The 16,932-nt window shown below is 41.9% G+C and overlaps 1 protein-coding gene across 1 annotated transcript in view; it reads left to right on the top strand.

Annotated features, from left to right (window-relative positions):
• The window catches only part of usp43a (ubiquitin specific peptidase 43a), a 356,354-nt gene that overhangs the window by 326,766 nt on the left and 12,656 nt on the right, over positions 1-16,932 (top strand). The window contains exons 11-13 of the mRNA XM_068004243.1: positions 1,126-1,255; positions 4,889-5,008; positions 6,376-6,604. Of these exons, the coding sequence (XP_067860344.1) occupies positions 1,126-1,255; positions 4,889-5,008; positions 6,376-6,604 (479 nt within the window). The remainder of the gene's footprint in view (positions 1-1,125; positions 1,256-4,888; positions 5,009-6,375; positions 6,605-16,932) is intronic.

A 16,932-nucleotide genomic window follows, 5' to 3' on the forward strand; every position in this document is an offset into this window, starting at 1 on the left:
CATTTATATTGTGTTTTTAATGCAGTAAAATGTCCCAAGACACTTCACAGGAATGTAATCAGAATGATGGGAAACAGGAATAAATTAGGGGATCAATAATGGAGTATATGGACCTGGCACTGGACTGTTAAATGTCTCAAATGGTTAAGGAACCTACACTGCGAGTGCGGATACTAGGACCAGGATTTTCTGCTCTGTGGAATCCCAGCACATCTTTGAAATGGCAGGAGCTTTGCCTGCCACATGACCACTGCCTCTGGGGAGATCCGGGTAGCAGGCTGACAAGTGACAGATGTCATTTAATGTGGTCAAATGCAAGGTGAAGGGACTGGGCAAAGGGAATAAGCAATGAGAATATATGAATGATGGTAGGCCGCAGGACACAACATAGGAAAGGGATCTGGATATACTGGATCTGAGGATAGCTTATTGAAACCATCAGTACAACTTGCAACATTAAACAAGGCCAGCAAGATCTTTTGGTGTATGGTCACTGTGATAGAATGTAAATCCCAGGAAGCAATAATCAGCTTGTATTAGACATTTCTTTGGCCCAACCTGAAGTACCACATACATTTCTGGTCACTGTACTACAATGGAGTCATCCTAATTTACAGTGAAGATCAATTAAATCGATATTGGGGATTAGGGTATCTGAGCTATGAGGAAAGACAAACTAAGCTACGAATGTTCACATCGGAGAAAAGGGAGCTCAGGGGAGCACATATTGAGGTTTTTTAAAATTATAAGGGGTGTGGTACTGAACCCTCATAAATTGTTTGACATCAAACTCTAACCATGAATTCAAGCTCAGAATAGGGATGGTGGATAGACAGTTTTGATTTAAGTACTTCAAACAGAGGATGGCGAATGCATGAAACAGGCAGACGACGGGGCTGATAGCCTCAGCAAACTTAAGCGTGAACTACATTTTTGGCAAAAGAAACGATTGAGAGATATAAGTGATAGAGTTGAATGTGGTAACTTTCTAAGTTTAGGACTGGCCAGTTGGACTGCAGCGGCTTTCCAGTGCTGTATGTTCCTATGCACCCCTGTTTCCATTTGTAAAGAGCAATAGGGCTTCATTACCGTGTGTAACCACAGTGGAATCTTTTTGTTTTTCAGCTTATTTGGAAGTATTCAAGAAGAAGTTGTCCAGGACGCAGAGAGTGTTCGGTCTCAGCAGCAGGCACATCAGCAGGCGCACAGCTGTACATTGGCCGAGTGCTTTGAATTGTATACAAAGGAGGAACAGGTAAGATGGGAAGTTAGACTGTCCATCAAATATAGCACAGTGCACCCATTACTGGTCAAAGAAAAAGTTTGTGCACATCATATGAGTTCTGCTGCATACTTTAAAAATTATCAATGGAAGCTGATCTCTCTGCAATGTAAAAAATCTCAAGAACACCCAGGTTGGTGGTTATTTCTGAAGCACGTGTCTAACATAATTGGGATTAATCTGACAAATCCAGTGTTGAAGCCAAGTCTTTATTTTACGTAGAATTACACAGAATGTACAGCACAGAAACAGGCCATTCGGCCCAGCAGGTCCATGCCAGTGTTTATGCTCCACATGAGCCTCTTCCCTTCCTACTTCAACTAACCCTATCAGCATATCCTTCTATTCCTTTCTCCCTCATGTTTATCTAGCTTCCCCTTAAATGTACCGATGCTAGTCGCCTCAACTACTCCTTGTGGCAGCAAGTTCCACATCCTAACCACTCTCTGGGTAAAGAAGTTTCTCCTGAATTCCCTATTGGATTGATTAGCGACTATCTTATATTTATGGCCCCTAGTTCTGGTCTCCCCTGCAAGTGGAAACATCTTCTCCACATCTACCCTATCAAACCCTTTCATGATCTTAAAGACCTATATCAGCTCACCCCTCAGTCTTCTATTTTCTAGAGTAAAAAGCCCCAGCCTGCTCAATCTTTCCTGAGAGGTATAACCTCGCTGTTCTGGTACCATCCTAGTAAATCTTTTTTGCAACTTCTCCAGTGCCTCTATATCCTTTTTATAATATGGATACCAAAACTGTTGACAGCACTCCAAATGTGGCCTAACCAAGGTTAGAATCATAGAATGTTTACAGCACAGAAGGAAGCCATTCGGCATGTGCCGGCTCTTTGTAAGAGCAATCCAGTTAGTCCTATTCCCCCACTCTTTCCCCGCAGCCCTGCAAATATTTTCCCCTCAAGTATTTATTCAATTCCTTTTTGAAAGCCATGATAGAATCTGCTTCCACCACCCTTTCAGGCAGCGCATTCCAGATCATAACTATATACAAGGTTCTGTACAAATTTAATATAACTTCTCTGCTTTTCAATTCTATCCCTCTAGAAATGAACCCCAGTGCTTGGTTTGCTTATTCTATGGCCTTATTAACCTGCAGTGCTACTTTTAGTGATTTGTGTATCTGTACACCTCAGATCCCTCTGCTCCTTGTTCTGAATTGGATAGCCAGGTGGTGAAGAATAGAGTACTAGAGCCTGGTTTTCAGTTGCTTCCAAGTCTTTATTCACACAGCTCAACATTACACACCCTCCTATAAATGGATACAAGAGGCCCCCAAATTGATACCCACCACCTGAATATAATTTAACACTAATTGATATGTCACATAGATACACTTAACATTCCTCTACCCCATTTAGACTCTTATTATCCGAGCAGTACGTGGCCCTCTTATTCTTCCTACCAAAATATAATATCTCACAGTTATCTATATTGAAATTCATTTGCCAATTACACGGCCATTCTGTAAATTTATTAATATCTTCCTGCATTTTGTCGCAGTCCTCCCCAGAATTAACTATACTCCCCAATTTGGTGTCGTCCGCAAATTTTGAAATTGTACTTCCGATTCCTGAGTCCAAATCGTTGATGTAAATGGTGATCAACAGTGGTCCCTGCACCAATCCTTGGGGAACACCACTTCCGACCCTTTGCCTGTCAGAGTAACTATCTTTAATCCCTACTCTTGTTTTCTGTTTTGTAGCCAGCTTGCTATCCATTCTGCTACTTGTCCCTTGACTCCACATGCTCTGACCTTAGTCATGAGTCTACTATGTGGAACCTTATCGAAAGATTTTTTTTTCATAAAATATACTTTATTCATAAAATTTGCAGCAATACATACAATAAAGTCGTCATATCACATTCCAAACGTACACAATACAGATTATACAATTTGCAGGTTACATCAAGTGCAGTTCAATGAACACATTGTACATAATTACAGTTCATGACACTCTAGGGTGCCTCATTGCATTACACTCAATACAGATTATTGATTACAGATTCATTACAGGTACATTACAGATTCATTACAGGTACATTACATCAATTTGAATTTTACATTCTGTCTGGGGAGGTTTTCCCTGATTGCAGCCCCTCGGTATACAATGGCGGGAAGGCTCTAAACAGTTGCCTACATCAACTGCATTACCCTTGTCTATCCTTTTTGTTACTTCTTCAAAGAATTCAATAAGGTTGGTCAAGCATGACCTTCCCTTTTGAAATCCGTGCTGACTATTCTTTATTATATTTTCGGTTTCTAGATGTTTTTCTATTGCATCTTTGAGTAAGGATTTCATTATTTTTCCTATCACCGATGTTATGCTAATTGGTCTGTGGTTCCCTGGACTAGTTCCACCTCCCTTTTTAAATATAGGAATCACATTAGCTGTTCACCAGTCCTCTGGCACTATTACCTTTTCTAATTAATTTATATATATAATAGTGCCCCTGGTACCTCTTCCCTAACTTCTTTCAATATGCATGGATGCAATCCATCTGGACCAGGGGTTTTATCCTCTCTAAGTTTGGTTAGTTTATCAATTATCTCCCCCCTTTCTATCTTAAATGTCTTTTTTAATCTCTTCTTCTAATGTCATGCCTACCATGCTGGTCTCCCTGGTAAATACTGAGGCAAAGTAATTATTTAATATTTCTGCCTTTTCACTGTCATTACCTGTAAGTTTAACGTGTATCCCTTTGTGGCCCCATCCTTATCCTGATTTTTTCTTTTGTTATTTATGTTTCTGTAGAATACTTTACCAATTATTTTTATATTCCTTGATAATTTAATTTTGTAGTTTCTCTTTGCCTTCCTTATTTTTTTTAAACTTCTTTCTTAACCTTTTCATATTCTCTTTTGTCATCCTCTCCTTTGATGGACTTAGTTTATTCCTTTTTCTTTAGTTTCAATTTTGCCCTTATTTCCTTATTCATCCATGGTGTATCATTACTGACTAGTTTGTTCTTGCTTTCCCCTGGGCTGTATTTCTCCTGGACTCTCTTGGTCACCAGTAAATTTTTCCAGTTTATTTTCCCTGGTTCCATTCTCAACACCTGAAAATCAGCTTTTTTCCAATTTATTACTTTGGTCTTTGTCTTACTTATGTCTTTCTTAATCTTTATCTTAAACCTTATTATGCTGTGATCGCTATTGCCTACTTATTTCTCCCATATTTTTCAAACTCCTCTCATACCATCAACCATTCCCGATTAAGAGGTTGAGTAAGTGACTTGCTATCAGGTCTCTGCCAAGCACATGCTGCAATCAGTCCCCAGGAGGTACGCGAGAGCTGCTTGCCCTTCCCCTGATGTATGAGATTTATATTTTCTTTGTCCTTTTGGATTGCCACTCACCTTCCAGCAGTCCAGCTGAAATCGCATTTTACCAAGTGGTGAATTACTGGTCATGAATTATTGGTTGTAAATTTGTGGCATGGCATGATGTTATGCCAGCGCACGCATTGTAATCTATTGTAGTGCGAAGAGGACATACAATAAACATGATCTCTCATTTTCTGTTGCAAGCTATACCTCCAGTGTTCGAAAAGATTTAGAATGTTGATGTGATTCACTTGTTTCTCTACAGTTAGCTCCTGATGATGCCTGGCGATGCTCACACTGTAAAAATCTCCAGCAGGGGATGGTCAAACTTAATCTATGGACTTTGCCTGACATTCTTATAATTCACCTGAAGCGATTTCGACAGGTTTGTGTGAGAAAATAGCTCTGTGATTTATTTAAACCTTTTCTTTTACTTTACAATGCCTTTGGTATGAGTTGGCTGTCTTTGGGAGCTGCATAAAAAGTGTGTTATGATCATTGTTGTAGAGAGGCTATTTAATATGGTTTTTATATTGTGAAGGATGAGCAGCTGTTGGTAGGTATAATCATTTCACACCCACACAGGAAGCACAAGTAATTACACAGCCTCTACTGAAGTTACAATGAATTCTCAAAATAAACATTACAGGGTTGGGTGTACGTTTTGGACGCAATCAGGAATTTGCACCTAAAATGCGCTTGAAATTGTGCTGGTTAGGTTGCACCTCAAGCTTCCGTTAAAATTCATTTGCATAATCACAAACGTAAAATCTTCCATGAGCTAGCGCAATCGGGCAGCGTAAGAGAACATAATCGTTTTTTTTTTCCTTCCATTAAAGAGTATTCCTTGATGTATTTAAGAGTGGTAACCTGGTGCAGTTTATCACCAAAAATTAGCATTTTTAATAATGTGGAGATGCCGGTGATGGACTGGGGTTGACAATTGTAAACAATTTTACAACACCAAGTTATAGTCCAGCAATTTTATTTGAAATTCACAAGCTTTCGGAGGCTTCCTCCTTCCTCAGGTGAATTCACTATAACTTGGTGTTGTAAAATTGTTTCCATTTTTAATAAGGGTGAGCAGTCCCCTACCTGTGAGTAACCTGATTTAAAATAACTGAAAATTACTTAAGAAAACTATACTGAACTATTTAATAGTTTCATTGGTGTACATTAGTCAATTTCTTAGCAAATTAAATATTTCTTGATATGAAAAAACTTGAAAAACGTGCCCGTGCGCCGAAGAAAATGAATGCAATTTGAAGAGCCTTCTCGAACCAGCGCAATCGGTGGATACTCGCAATTTTGATCTGGGGTGTGGTCAGTTTTGTGGGCGAGGCCTGATGCAGGCCAATTGAATCTTGAACCAGCATAAAAGATCACGGAAAATACGAACGTTAATGGTTTTGGGCATAACTCACCTGCGTTTAAAATTCCCCGATATTTTGCACTGGTTCAGCTGATTGCGCTGATATAACTAGCAGAAACGCGACCCCTATAATTTTATAAGGTTGTGGAGTTCATAATGTTTAATTGTATGTGGAGCTGTTGACTTGTGATTCTGTTGATTTTGCATTAGTGTTGTAATTCATGGAATTCACCACCTGTGAATTATGAGCATTAAAACAATATTGCAAATCAATAAACTATTAACAAAATTATGCTGGCAACTCTTTATTTTCAGGGATTTTAGTATAATGTTAACTAAACCGTAGCAAGTTAATGTCATGTAACATTTCAATTTTTCAGGTGGGAGAGAGAAGAACCAAGCTTTCTACTCTGGTAAAATTTCCATTAATTGGCCTCGATATGACACCTCATGTCGTGAAGCGAACTCAAAGTGCCAAGAACTTTTTAACCCACTGGTCACCATGGCGGCGACCACGTGCTGCTTCTGGGAGTAATCACGAAAACTTTGTGTATGACCTATATGCTGTGTGCAATCACCATGGGAGCATGCAGGGAGGCCACTATACAGGTAGGTCATATAATGTAAGTTAGTTATAGACTCAGCAGTATCCCTGTATCCTCACATACAGTCAGCATTATTGCATTCCACCCACCCATAATGCAAGTAATTCAATTGTTTGTCTATATCCATATATATCTATTAATTTATTAAAAACAGTACATCAGCATGCACAGATGTTACTGAATACGTCACACTGACACAGAACAATTTTAAAATCTTGTGTTTCTCAGCTGGTGGCTGAAACAGGCAAGTACATTTCAATTTTCAATCTCCCTGACCAAGAAATAATTAAGCTCCTAAATGGCCTGTCCCTCTGTTTATCAACAGTAAGATTTTGTGGCCTTAAAGGGACAAGGTTCTCCCTTCTGCATTACACTTCTGTCCTTATAAACCAGCATATCATCCAACTTACTGTCAGCAACACCATCAGAAACCCATTAATAACGTCTAGCAGCATTTCGTCCATGCAAATTTTTGTTCCTGGCCTTTTTCATAAAAGTATTTTGAAAAAGGCCAGGTACGATGATCATTTGCAATGCGCAGAGACACAGAAGATATGTTATTCACACATGTCAGAATGACAGTGCCTTCTAACTGTCTTCTATAAATACACTTAAAACAAAGAACGTGTCAGTGCTGGGTGCCTGAAACTAATGAGCACTTTTGAATCTGCAAAGTTCCATGACCAAACAACAATTAAGCACTAATTGACCCTGTGGGTGTGTTTTTTACTTAACAACAGTTATACTTTGTGGCCTTTTGGCACAGCTCCACTTTAACAGCAAGCAAATTTTGATGTAGCAGAGCATCTAATGGCATCTGCCGTTAGTTAGACTTGCCCTTGCACATTTAGGTTTTAAAATTTTTTGCGTGGCATGTTGCTGAAAGTGCGAGCTGATAACATCGCAGTGAAAGAAATAGGGCATCTGGGACCTGAGTGAACAGGGCAAGTAACTGTGTATCTCCTTAACCAATCAGATTGATGGATTGTGAGATTGACAGCACAAGGACTGAGGAGGAAGTGTAAATTAGAGTGAGTGAATTCAATGTCAAATCAGGTACAGAAAGAGAAATAAAAAGAGGGAAAGAAAGATTGGATTAAGAGAGAGATAAAAAAGACAGAAAGGAAAAGTAAAAAAAAAATTAATTGAAAACTTCATATTTTTAAAATCTCCAACAACAATTAAAACCTTGAGACGTCACACTTGTAATAGTTAAATTTCAGTGCCAGAGAGGTTGGCAGTAATTAACACTTATCACATCATTAAAAAGGTACTTAGACTGGAATGGACAAGACTTAACGTTCTGTGGCGAGTTTAGGTCGTATCTACTGAGCAAATACAGGAACTTCACACTGTTCAGTGCATTTCAATGGTGACAGCGAGATGCAGTTTTTGTGAAGCTAATGATGGAGTGGCACATCTCGGACAGCAAATTTTGGATATCCACATTGAACCACGCATCGGCCCTTCGCCTGAAGTTGCTGTAGCATTTGCGCATAAATAGCATGAACGCCATTAGCCTCACAGTTATTTTGACAGCAAAATCTGGGCCAATATCTTGTGCATTACATGGTATAATACTCTTGTTCTTGTAAAGTAGCATATCATCTGATTTTCTGCGAGCAACTTGATTGGAAATCTGCTTGTGTGTGTTTATAACATATTGAAACTCTTATGTAGAGCGCACACTTCCTGCAAGCATCAAACTTACTTTGAATCACGTTTCAGCCATCACACACTATCACACTTCAGACATCGCATTTCAGCATATCGCTGGACACATAGTGAGCAATGCCTTGAGATCTTCAAATGTGTGTGTCAATTTCTTACACTTCCAATGACACACATTCTTACTTCCTTTGTCACCGTTTTTACGACAATTGTGACACTTGGTAATACTTGAAGTCACACCTGCTTCCATTACTTTTAATTGGTCGTGCTATCACGTCTATTAAAATGACCATTTTACTTGCCTGTAATTACCTTTCAGTGCTGCTCCCACCACTGGAGCCACTATTGCAACTCCAAAATCCTGTCCCTAAAACTCAGTTTCTCAGTTATGTCTACAGTCAGCTTGGCAGCTGCGCATTAATTAAATAAGTAGAGTCTAGAGACACAATTTGGGCTTTAGTTAGCACATTTATTCAATAAAAAGTGCAGCTTCAATTTGTGAACTATGGCTTCTGGGGCAGCAGGATAGCTGGCAATTAATTAAATGCGAGCAGATCTCCCATGATATTGCTCGTGATCGGTTGGAAGCTTTCTAAGAACCCAAGGTACTATGCCAAGTCTGATTAACAGGAACATTGACTTATCCGCATTGGAGGCAGCCCTCGAACTGTAAAGAGGGCCCAGAGTCTGTCAGTAAAAAGAATGGGGTCACAGCATCTAGTGATATTTAGAAGAATATCTCAAGGTTCCCGCAGCGCTGGAGGGAGGTTCGAGAAACACTGGGAAAGGTCCTGGGATCTTCCAGAGAGGGATTTAGGGCATTGGGAAGAGAGGCCTCGGCATCATTAGGATGGTTCTGGGGATTGGGTAGTACTGGGAATGCAGTGCAGTGGGTTTGTGAGCACTGCGAGGGGGGGTCCCAGAATCTGGGAGCGGAAAGGAAATTTGGGGGCAGGAGTCCTGAGATCCACTCGGACTGAGGAAGGGGTTTTTGAACATCATGGGAGAGGGATCGGGGGGAGGAGGGGGAGAGAATCCGGTACTGGAGGGGGGTTGCCAGGATCCGGCAGTATTAGCAGCATAGGGTCTAGCAGCCTTGTGGGAGGGGGAACTCAGGAAAATGGGACCCAAACTGCTGTTGGCCCTTTCAAACCATTAGGGCCTAACCCTGCTCTATTCCCTCAAAATTTGTTCATGCCCACCATTGTGTGAAATACATTTGGTAAAGAAGGAAATATACAAATTAGTTTAAACTTCATTCTTCTATATCTTGCTCCTTACTATAACACATAGGACTGGCTACCTATTTGATATTGCAGGAATGCACTGGTTGTGAAAGAAATTATAGTTAGTATTACTTCTACACAAAACATTGCACTTTATACTCTAACCATGAAGGAAACACAAGACAAAATACTAATGTTTAAAGCTTTGTTTGTACAAACTTAGCTAAAACAGGGAGATGTAACATGGCTTCTGTGCCTTAGTTTATGTACTAAAGTTCAGATAAATACAGGCTTGTATTACACCTGTGCATTTTTGCTAGTTTGATATTGTAGCTGGCAGTGATGGGCTAACCTCAGTGAAACCACCTCTGTGACTGAATATAAGTTGTTTTAATGACATCTGCTGACTTCTGCATTAAATTGTATGAAATCAAGATGGAGAGATGTGCTTGTAACAGTGTAATTTGCTAGGATATATAAAATTTACTTCTACATTCATCATTCTGTTAGTCTATTTAAAATAGTGTGTTAGACACAAAAGGGGATAAAGAATTTCAGCCAACAGCAACCTCTTTTCATATTAACAGGACATTTTTATTATGAACTACTGTTGGAGATTTTCATTCAGTCATAAATTGTGCCCAGCTAATAATAAATTACGGCCTCTTTCTTTTTACTGTAGCGGTCAAGAAGTTTGCTTGCTCTTTGTCCAAATTTGTCAGAGGTGGCCCTCGCTTTATTATAATGTGCTCTTTGTTTTCAGATAATTTAGAATTGTGAACTTTGAAATTTCCTCAATTGATTTAAAATTGTTCGGTTTGCTGGTATCGCTTATTGAAGTTCTAAATACTTCATTTCTGATCCTAATCTGGTTGTCCTCACCCGTTTCATCTTTGCTTTATGTGAAGCCATTGAAATAAGCCTTCCTGCTGCACTGCACCCCATAAAGTGATTGAGTCTATTTTCTCTGATTGTTGCTTGAATGCTTTCAGCCATATCAGTCAGTTTCAGCTCAAGTAATTAGTTATTCAGCTGCTTTTCCTTATGTAGAAGCTGTTCACAGTAGAATGGGGACAGTAGTGATTGAACCAAAACCACTGGATATTAATTAGGGAATTAATCTGAGCAGTGATCACACAATGGCACTGTCCTTTTACCTCTGGGCTGTGGGTTTGCATCAGTGTAGGGTGATGAAGCCTCGTCTCTCTTGTACTGGGAGAATCCCAACTGCAGTGGGATGTGATGGATTCAAATGAAAAATATCAAACATGAGAAGGTCACAATAGAGCTTGGAAGTTCGAGGTCGAAGAGCTTTATTGTGTATATCATGTTTCTGATCTTTCATTTAAGAAGGACATTTTTTTCATGAAAATGACTGGGTCCCTTTTTACTGCACTAGGTGAAGTGATCTATTGATTCCACAAGAAATCCCATGGATTTGAGCATTTACTATGTCATAGCTCAATCTGCTGCTTAAGCGCACAATTTTGCATAAGAGTGATCCAGTTAAAGCAAATTGAAACATAAGACAAAATAGTTCCTTAAACATTTCATAAAATTCAAAATCTTCAGCTGATGCAAAGCTAATGGTAGAGTTATAATAAAAACAGGAAATTACCTTATCAGATTACTTGTGGAGGAAACTGTTGTTTACATGCTGCCCGATTAGATCTACATTCGACAAACCACACCTCTTTAACTGTTTCTTTCTATATAACATATTGTAGCATTGAACCTGCTCATCTTTTATCAATTCTTAACCAGGTTTTGTTTTAACTGCATCCAGCACTAATGAGAAAGGGAGGAACCATCAGTTGGCGATTACGGTAAAAGACAGATGAATGGATTTTTTACTCGTACACAAAAGGAGGCAATAATACAATGCACAGTAACTTGTTCATAGTGGTCCCACCATGACACCCTCTGTGACGGACCGTGGTGCACTTTCCCTTCTTCTCCCCCTTGATCTCTCTGCAGCTGTTGACACAGTCGGCCACACCATCCTCCAGCAATGGCACTGGAGTCCCTAAAGATCTGTCCTTGGCCCCCTCCTCTTCCTCACCTACATGCTGCCCATTGGTGACATCATCCGAAGACGTTTGACATTTTTCATTTGAATCCATCACATCCCACTGCAGTTGGGATTCTCCCAGTACAAGAGAGACGAGGCTCCATCACCCTCCACTCATGCAAACCCAGAGCCCAGAGGTAAAAGGACAGTGCCCAACACATTGTGTGATCACTGCTCAGATTAATTCCCTAATTAATATCCAGTGGTTTTGGTTCAATCACTACTGTCCCCATTCTGCTGGGAACAGTTTCTACATGAGCAAAAGCAGCTGAATAACTAATTACTGGAGTTGAAACTGACTGTTGCTTGATTACTTTCAGCTAAATCAATCAGAGAAAATAGACTCAATCACTTTATAAGGTGCAATGCAGCAGGAAGGCTTATTTTATCAAGAATTGGGTCAGCTTCTATATGTACGTTGAAGACACCCAGCTCTACCTCTCTACCACCTCTCTTAATTCATCCAGTCTTGGATGAACCATAGTTTGCTCTGAACTGCATGTCTACAAAATACATGGAATGACGCAAGAGACCTGGTGACAAAATCTAACTTGTAAATAGAATCATAGAATGGTTACAGCACAAAAGGAGGCCATTCGGCCCATCAAGCCCGTGCCGGCTCTTTGTAAGAGCAATCCAGTAAGTCCCGTTCCCCCACCCTTTCCCCGTAGTCCTGCAAATTTTTCCTATTCAAGTATTTATCCAACCTTTTTGAAAGCCATGATTGAATTTGCTTCCACTGCCCTTTCCGGCAGTGCATTTCCGATTATTACTACTCGCTACATAAAAAAGCTTTTCCTCATGTCGCCTTTGGTTCTTTTGCCAATCACCTTAAATCGATATCCTCTGGTTCTCGACCCTTCCGCCAATGGGAACAGTTTCTCTTTATTTACTTTATCTGAACCCTTCATGATTTTGAACACTTCTATCGCATCTCCTCTTAATCTTCTCTGCTCTAAGAAGAAGAATAACCCCAGATTCTCCAGTCTATCCACGTAACTGAAGTCCCTCATCCCTGGAACCATTCTAGTAAATCTTTTCTGCACCCTTTGTAAGGCCTTCACATCCTTTCTAAAGTGCGGTGCTCAGAATTGGACACAATACACCAGCTGTGGCCGAACTGGAGTTTTACATAGATTCAACATAACTTCCTTGCTTTTGTACTCTATGCCTCTATTTATAAAGCCCAGGATCCCATATGCTTTTTTGAACCGCTTTCTCAACCTGTCCTGTCACCTTCAAAGATTTGTGCAAGTACACCCCCAGTTCTCTCTGTTCCTGCACCCCCTTTAGAATTGTACCATTTAGTTTATATTACCTCTCCTCATTCTTCCTGCCAAAATATATTACTTAATACTTCTCTGCATTAAATTTCATCTGCCATGTGTCTGCCCATTCCACCAGCCTGTCTCACCACCACCTTCTCGAGGGCAATTAGGGATGGGCAATAAATGCCGGTCTTGCCAGCGACGCCCACATCCCGTGAACGAATAAAAACATTTTTTTTAAATGTCCTCTTGAAGTCTATCATCCTCACTGTTTACGACACTTCCAAGTTTTGTGTCGTCTGCAAATTTTGAAATTGTGCCCTGTGTAATCAAGTCAAGTCATTAATATATATCAAAAAACAACAGCGGTCCTAGTACCGACACCTGGGGAACACCACTGTACACCTCCCTCCAGTCCGAAAAACAACCGTTCACTACTACTCTCTGTTTCCTGCCACTTAGCCAATTTCATATCCATGCTGCCACTCCCTTTTATTCCATGGGCTTCAATTTTGCTGAGAAGCCTATTATGTGGCACTTTATCAACCGCCTTTTGAAAGTCCACAAACACAACATGAACCGCATTGCCCTCATCAACCCTCTCTGTTACCTCATCAAAAAACTCAATCAAGTTAGTTAAACACGATTTGCCTTTAACAAATCCGTGCTGGCTTTCCTTTATTAATCCACACTTGTCCAGTGACTATTAATTTTGTCCTGGATTATCGTTTCTAAAAGTTTCCCCACCACCGAGGTTAAACTGACTGGATTTATCCTTACACCCTTTTTTGAACAAGTGTGTAACATTTGCAATTCTCCAGTCCTCTGGCACCACCCCCATAATCTAAGGATGATTGGAAGATTATAGCCAGCACCTCTGCAATTTCTACCCTTACTTCCCTCAGCAACCTAGGATGCATCCCATCCGGACCGGGTGACTTATCTACTTCAAGTACAGCCAGCCTTTCTAGTATCTTCTCTTGATCAATTTTTAGCCCATCCAGTATCTCAACTACCTTCTCTTTTACTGTGACTTTGGCAGCATCTTCCTTGGTATAGACAGATACTCATTTACTACTTCAGCCATGCCCTTTGCCTCACAAATATATCAGTGTTTCTGGTAGCACCATTGGTTCCAGTAGTGGTGGCTTCCTCTGGGTTTTTAGACTTTCTGAGCATGTGAAAGGTAACCTTGAATGCTCCTCACAGACAGGCCTTGCAAACGGGGAAGAATTTGATTAAGAAGCCATTGTGAGGCTTTTACAGAGAGATGTGAGGACAATGGGGAGATAATGGCCTTTCCTGAGTCACAAGCTTACAACTGACACCAAATTGTTTTTTTACGGAAACTTGACTGCAGGACAAAAGCAAGCTGACATCAATTTCGACGGTTGACTTAAATCATACTTTGTGGCCGATAAAATGTAAATTTTACAAACGATAGAAAAAGAGAATTCCTTATGAAGTGATGCTTTAGGTATCTAAGGATATGTTCTGAGGTAGTAACATACAAAGGAAGAACTTGCATTTATATAGCAACTTTCACAGACTCAGGACATCCCAAAGTGCTTTACAAGCAATGAATTAGTTTTGAAGTATAGTCACTATTGTAATATAGGAAAATGTGGCAGCCAATTTGCACGCAGAAATGTCCCACAAACAACAGTGAGATAAATGGTCAGATAGTCAGTTTTTGGTGATGTTGGTTGAGGGGTAAATATTGACCATGACAATGGGGGATCTCCCCCTGCTCTTCTTTGAATCGTGCCATGGGATCGCCATTCCAGGACAGATGAGGCCTTATTGTCTCGTTTGAAAGACAGCACCTCTCAACAGTGCAGTATTCCCTCATTTCACACTGATTATGTGCTCAAATCTCTGGAGTGGAGCTTGTACCCATGACCTTCTGATTCAGAGGAGAGAGTCCTACCACTGAGCCAAGATTGACACCATATTAAGAGATTCAGATGACTGTACAGCTCAACTATTTATTTACATTGAAACACACTTCTACATATATGTTCTGTATAATATATCGATTATTGATAGGATTTAGTGGATGATTCATGTCTGGGGAAGAAATTCTAGGTATGGTGAGAATCAGTGAGTGTGATGCTGAGTGATAAACTTGTCTGGACATCACGGGCTCGATATTAGGAGGGAGGCGGGTTGGCTGTGGGGGGTCGACTGGGCGCGTGGGTAACACGCCCAGTGAATTCGGGGTGCTCCGCACGCGATCGCAGCCTAATTGAAGGCACTTACCTTGGCTTCTGGGTTTTGCGCTAGAAAGCTGCGCAGCGGGCGGACTACGCAGCCGCATCATAGGCTGTCAGCTGGAGGAGCCCTATTTAAAGGGGCAGTCCTCCACTGACTGATGCTGCAGAAAGGAGCCAAAATTACAGCATGGAGCAGCCCAGGGGGAAGGCTGCTCCCAGGTTTAATGATGCCTCACTCCAGGTCCTACTGGATGGGGTGAGGAGGAGGGGGGAGGACAGAGATCTTCTCCCCGGCGGACGGGAGGAAGTGGCCTGCCTCTGCCACCACGAAGGCCTGGCTCGAGGTGACAGAGGAGGTCACCTGCACCACCAACATATCACGCATCTGCATACAGTGCAGGAGGCGCTTCAATGACCTAAGTAGGTCAGCCGAAGTGAGTACATTTACTCATTCCCCTACACTCCGTCTGCCACATCACCGCCCCCACCCCACATCTCCTTCTGCACTGCCAACACTACTCTATCACATCACTCCTCACACCCACTCAAAGCTCATCCTCATCTTACCTGCACTTACTCATCTCGCCAGTACTCATCCCACCACTACCAATCAACCCAATCCTCATACAATCTCATGGCTCCATCTCATACTCACCCTCTCATACATCTCTTTCACGGTCAGCCTCACCCAACCTGCCACTACCTGTGCTGCAGCCACAGGGCATGCATCACATATGTGTAGTGGGAAGCATAAGGCAAACGTGTCGTGAGCACGAAGGGGATGCACAAGGGTGTTTGAGGGTTGTCATGGTTTTTACTTATATTTGATTTCTGATCAATTCACATTACATATTATATTGTCACCACTCCTGCCACGTCTTTGCAAATCTTGTCTGGTTTGTGCAATACTGCCCTTTCCTGAGGATCACAATGAAGACCCACACCTGATGCCACCCATTGTGTCACTGCAGAGTGGGTGTAGGTGTATTTGCAGGGCTCTTTTGTGCAGACGACTGAGCGATGTCGGCGATGTCCCCGGTGGCACCCTGGAAGGCTACGGAGGAGAAGTTGTTGAGGGCAGTGGTGACGTTGACAGCGACAGGTAAGAAGATGGTGCTCGGGCCAGCCAGGAGCAGCTTGGCATGAAGGAGGCTGCAGATGTCCACGACTACATGTCGAGTGACTCTGAGCCTCGGTCTGTGGACCCTGTGGCGAGGGTAGTGCCTTCTGCGCACATCTCTCTCTGCGGTTGCCCTCCCTCCTGCTGTACAGGTGGATGTGTCACAGCACTGTGTTGTGCAGCTCCACGTGTCAGAGGTGGACAGCGTGGCCGGCGAGGCTGGTGATGCTGTTCGTCCTCCGAGGAGGTCATGACTGCAGCTACGGCGACCCCCATCCGGAAGATGTACATTTGAGGGGGCCCGCAAGGTAGGTAAATATGTCTGCACACCGGGATAAGTGCAAGTTTGTGAATTTTATTGTTAGGAGGAGGGTGGTGGAGGCCAAACTTTGTCCAAAGTGACAAAGTGCAATGAGTGAGGGTCTCCCCCCCACCCCCCACCCTCACCTGTCAAATGGACCGATGCAGCTGCCACAGGCTGATGGCTGCAACACGTCCATTTCAACTGGGAGTGTTTCCCCCAGTACGGGAAACAGTCTCAGTTGAGTTGAAAATCCCACCCCTCCTAAAATATCCGACAAATCAGGTCTGCAAACGACCTGAACTATCTACTTAATTGGATTAAGTGGGATCCCGCCAGCTTTAATTGCCGGTGGGAGTCCCGCATGTGGGGGCTGCGCGCGCATCTAAGCACGTCAGTGGGGAACCCGGTAGTGGGCAGGTTGGAGCCGGGCTCCGGACTCGCCCCGGGGATCCCCGA

Source organism: Heptranchias perlo, chromosome 23 (assembly GCF_035084215.1).
Source record: "Heptranchias perlo isolate sHepPer1 chromosome 23, sHepPer1.hap1, whole genome shotgun sequence".
NCBI classification, from domain to species: domain Eukaryota; kingdom Metazoa; phylum Chordata; class Chondrichthyes; order Hexanchiformes; family Hexanchidae; genus Heptranchias; species Heptranchias perlo.